Genomic DNA, 3,502 nt, shown 5'->3' on the forward strand with positions numbered 1-3,502 from the left:
GTTAACACCTTCAGTTGTCTTGAATGGGTTCGTGTCTGATGTGGAGGTTAACACCTTCAGTTGTCTTGAGAATGTGGAGGGTTAACACTCTTCAGTTGTCTTGAGATGTGGAGGTTAACACCTTCATTGTTTGAGATGTGAGGGTTAACACTTAGTTGTCTTGAGATGTGGAGGGTTAACAACTTCAGTTGTCTTGAATGTGGAGGGTTAACACCTTCAGTTGTCTTGAGATTGGAGGGTTAACACTTAGTTGTCTGAGAATGTGGAGGGTTAACACCTTCAGTTGTCTTGAGATGTGGAGGGTTAACACCTTCAGTTGTCTTGAGATGTGGAGGGTTAACACCTTCAGTTGTCTTGATGTGGAGGGTTAACACCTTCAGTTGGCGCGTCCTATTTGACTTGTAAAAAAAATTAAAACGTTTTTTTTTTTTAATTTTAAAAGTCCTTTATCTGATCTTCATTGTTTTTGTTTTGCTCCACTTTTTTGTTTACTTCCTTGGTGTGGGTTTTCTTTGTGTTTTCCTCTTCTTGGGTACATTTAGTGGGTCTCATGGTGGGTGTCTTTTAGGTCCCAGTTGTTGTTACTAGTCATCTTTCAGTGGACACCCCCATGAGTATCTTTCAGAACCGCTCCTAGAACCCCACCACCTGTTTTGGTTGTTGATGATTCTGTTAGTTCCCTCTTCTGTTTGAGATACATTATTTGGTTTTCTTGCTGGGAAACRTAACACTACAGTTAGCTAACATTAGTTAATCCAGAGATTCTTACCTTTGTCTCGATTCGTCAGTCTCGTCCAGATCATCATGGTATTTGTAGTTCTTTATGATAGCCGCATTAGCAGCTAATTAGCATTTCATTATGATAAAAGTCACCTTGTCCGAGAGAGATTTACATGGTTATCAAAACGTCACGCCGGGGTAAACCTACAAGGGGTTCTAAAATTCCCTTTGGGAATAAGAAATGGTGGAATAAACGATTGGGAAAATGACCCTGTTTGACTGCTAGGTTTTATGGGTATTATGACTCATACTGTGGTACTATAAGGTAAGTCTGAATACCAAATACTGAGAAGTGTGTACATTCATAAGTCTGAATCGGCCCCTTAACGTTTCCATCCGTTAGACGGATTTGAGAATGGCAACTGAATTTCAAAGCTTTTGTGTTTTTGGTTTCTATTGGTTTATTCCTTTGTTTTTCTGGATGTTCTGTGGGAACAACAGTCTCTATTGGTTTATTCCTTCCAGGGTCGTGGAGTGGGGTTGATGGGAGGATGAAGACTGAACTCAACACATTACCCTCTGTACTTGGACTGAAGACTACAGGTGATTAACACTGATGTCAGGGACTGTAGAATGGACTATTGGTTTAGGAAGGCTAAGATGCTCTCTCTGTCTTCTCCAGAGCACATCACCCATCCTGCCTCTGAGCTACAGTGGGAATGCCCCTCTCCGTCTGATGAGTGGTCAGGATTAAGTAAGAAACAATTCGTTTTGAGTTAATGTGCTGTGATTTCTGCCTTCACTGGGCGGGTACGATATGTAACTTGGTATTTTCTCTGTTCTGTTTCCAGACGGTATTGCAGCAGCGGACCCCAGCTCAGACTGGAACGCCCCGACAGAGCCGTGGGGGAACTATGAGGGACCCCCGGTGGGAGAGGCCCCCGGCCCCCCACCCCAGGACCCTGTACCCAACCACCCCCAGGGGGAACAGGGGTCAGACGATGACAAGGAGGATGACTCTGCCGGGGGGGCTGCCAGGCCCAAGAAGAAGAAGAAGAAGAAGAAGAAGAGGGCTGAGGAAGGTGCTGTAAGAAGACCGAACTACGAGGATGATCTGATAGGTTAGACCACAATGGCCTGTACCACCACTGTTGTTACCTGCCTGTACCACCACCTGTCTGTTACCTGGCCTGTACCACCACCTGTCCTGTACGCTACACCTGTCTGTTACCTGCCTGTACCACACCTGTCTGTTACCTGGCTGTCACTACTGTCCTGTACCACACCTGTTGTTACCTGCCTGTAACCACCACTGTCCTGTACCACACCTGTCTGTTACCTGTCCTGTACCACCAGCGTCTGTTACATGTCCTGTACCACCACCTGGACCTGTACCAACACTGTCTGTTACATGCCTGTACCACCACTGTCTGTTACCTGGCCTGTACCACCACTGTCTGTTACCTGGCCTTACCACACCTGTCCTGTACCACCACCTGTCTGTTACTCTGTACCCACCGTGTCTTACCTGCTGTACACACCACCTGTCTGTTACCTGGCCTGTACACCACACCTGTCTGTTACCTTGCCTGTACCATCCACCTGTCTGTTACCTGGCCTGTACCACCACCTGTCTGTTACTGCCTGTACCACCACCTGTTCTGTTACCTGGCTGTACCACCGCACCTGTCTGTTACCTGCCTGTACCACCACCTGTCTGTTACCTGGCCTGTACCACCACCTGTCTTTCCTGCTGTACACCACCTGTCTGTTACCTGGCCTGTACCACCACCTGTCTGTTACCTGGCCTGTACCACCACCTGTCTGTTACCTGTGCCTGTACCACCACCTGTCTGTTACGCTGGCCTGTTACCACCACCTGTCTGTTACCTGCTGTACCACCACCTGTCTGTTCCTGGCCTGTACTCACCACTGTCTGTTACCTGCCTGTACACCCTGTCTGTTACCTGTCCTGTACCACACCGGTCTGTTACCTGTCCTGTACCACCCTGACCTGTACCACCACCTGTCTGTTACCTGTCGCTGTACCACCACCTGTCTGTTACTGCTGTACCACCATCCTGTCTGTTACTGCTGTACCACCACCTGTCTCGTAACCACCACTGTCTGTTACTTGGCCTGTACCACCCCTGTCTGTTACCTGCCTGTACACCCCTGTTGTTACCTGTCCTTACCACACTGTCTGTTACCTGTCCTGTACCACCACCTGTCTGTTACCTGCCTGTACCACCACCTGTCTGTTACCTGGCCTGTACCCAGCCTGTTCTGTTACTGCCTCGTACCACCAGCCTGTCTGTTACCTGGCCTGTACCACCACTGTCTGTTACCTGTGCCTGTACACCACCCTGTCTGTTACCTGTCCTGTACCACACCTGTCTGTTACTGGCCTGTAACGCGACCCCTGTCTGTTACCTGCCTGTACCACCACCTGTCTGTTACCTGCCTGTACCACCCACCTGTCTGTTACCTGCTGTACCACCCCTGTTTTCCTGCCTGTACCACCGCCTGTCTGTTACCTGTCCTGTACCACCACCTGTCTGTTACCTGCTGTACCACCACCTGTCTGTTACCTGTCCTGTACCACCACCCTGTCTGTTACCTTGTCCTGTACACCACCTGTCTGTTACCGTGTCCTCGTACCACACCTGTCGTTACCTGGTCCTGTACCACCACTGTCTGTTACCTGGCCTGTACCACCACCTGTTACCTGGCCTGTTGTAACCTGAAGCCACCTGTCTGTTACCTGGCCTGTAGGGCAACA

The 3,502-nt window shown here is 49.1% G+C and overlaps 1 protein-coding gene across 2 annotated transcripts in view; it reads left to right on the plus strand.

Moving 5' to 3' along the window:
- The first annotated feature begins 222 nt into the window (after positions 1-222).
- The window catches only part of LOC112073736 (protein LYRIC), an 11,130-nt gene continuing 7,850 nt past the window's right edge, over positions 223-3,502 (plus strand). The window contains exons 1-4 of one of the 2 annotated variants that reach the window (XM_024140975.2): positions 223-238; positions 269-1,323; positions 1,403-1,474; positions 1,572-1,802. In XM_024140975.2, coding sequence (XP_023996743.2) covers positions 1,272-1,323; positions 1,403-1,474; positions 1,572-1,802 — 355 coding nt within the window. In that variant the 5' untranslated portion in view covers positions 223-238; positions 269-1,271. The other variant, XM_024140976.2, reaches the window with a different exon arrangement.

The sequence above is a fragment of the Salvelinus sp. IW2-2015 genome, unplaced genomic scaffold, assembly GCF_002910315.2.
Source record: "Salvelinus sp. IW2-2015 unplaced genomic scaffold, ASM291031v2 Un_scaffold2348, whole genome shotgun sequence".
Classification (NCBI taxonomy): domain Eukaryota; kingdom Metazoa; phylum Chordata; class Actinopteri; order Salmoniformes; family Salmonidae; genus Salvelinus; species Salvelinus sp. IW2-2015.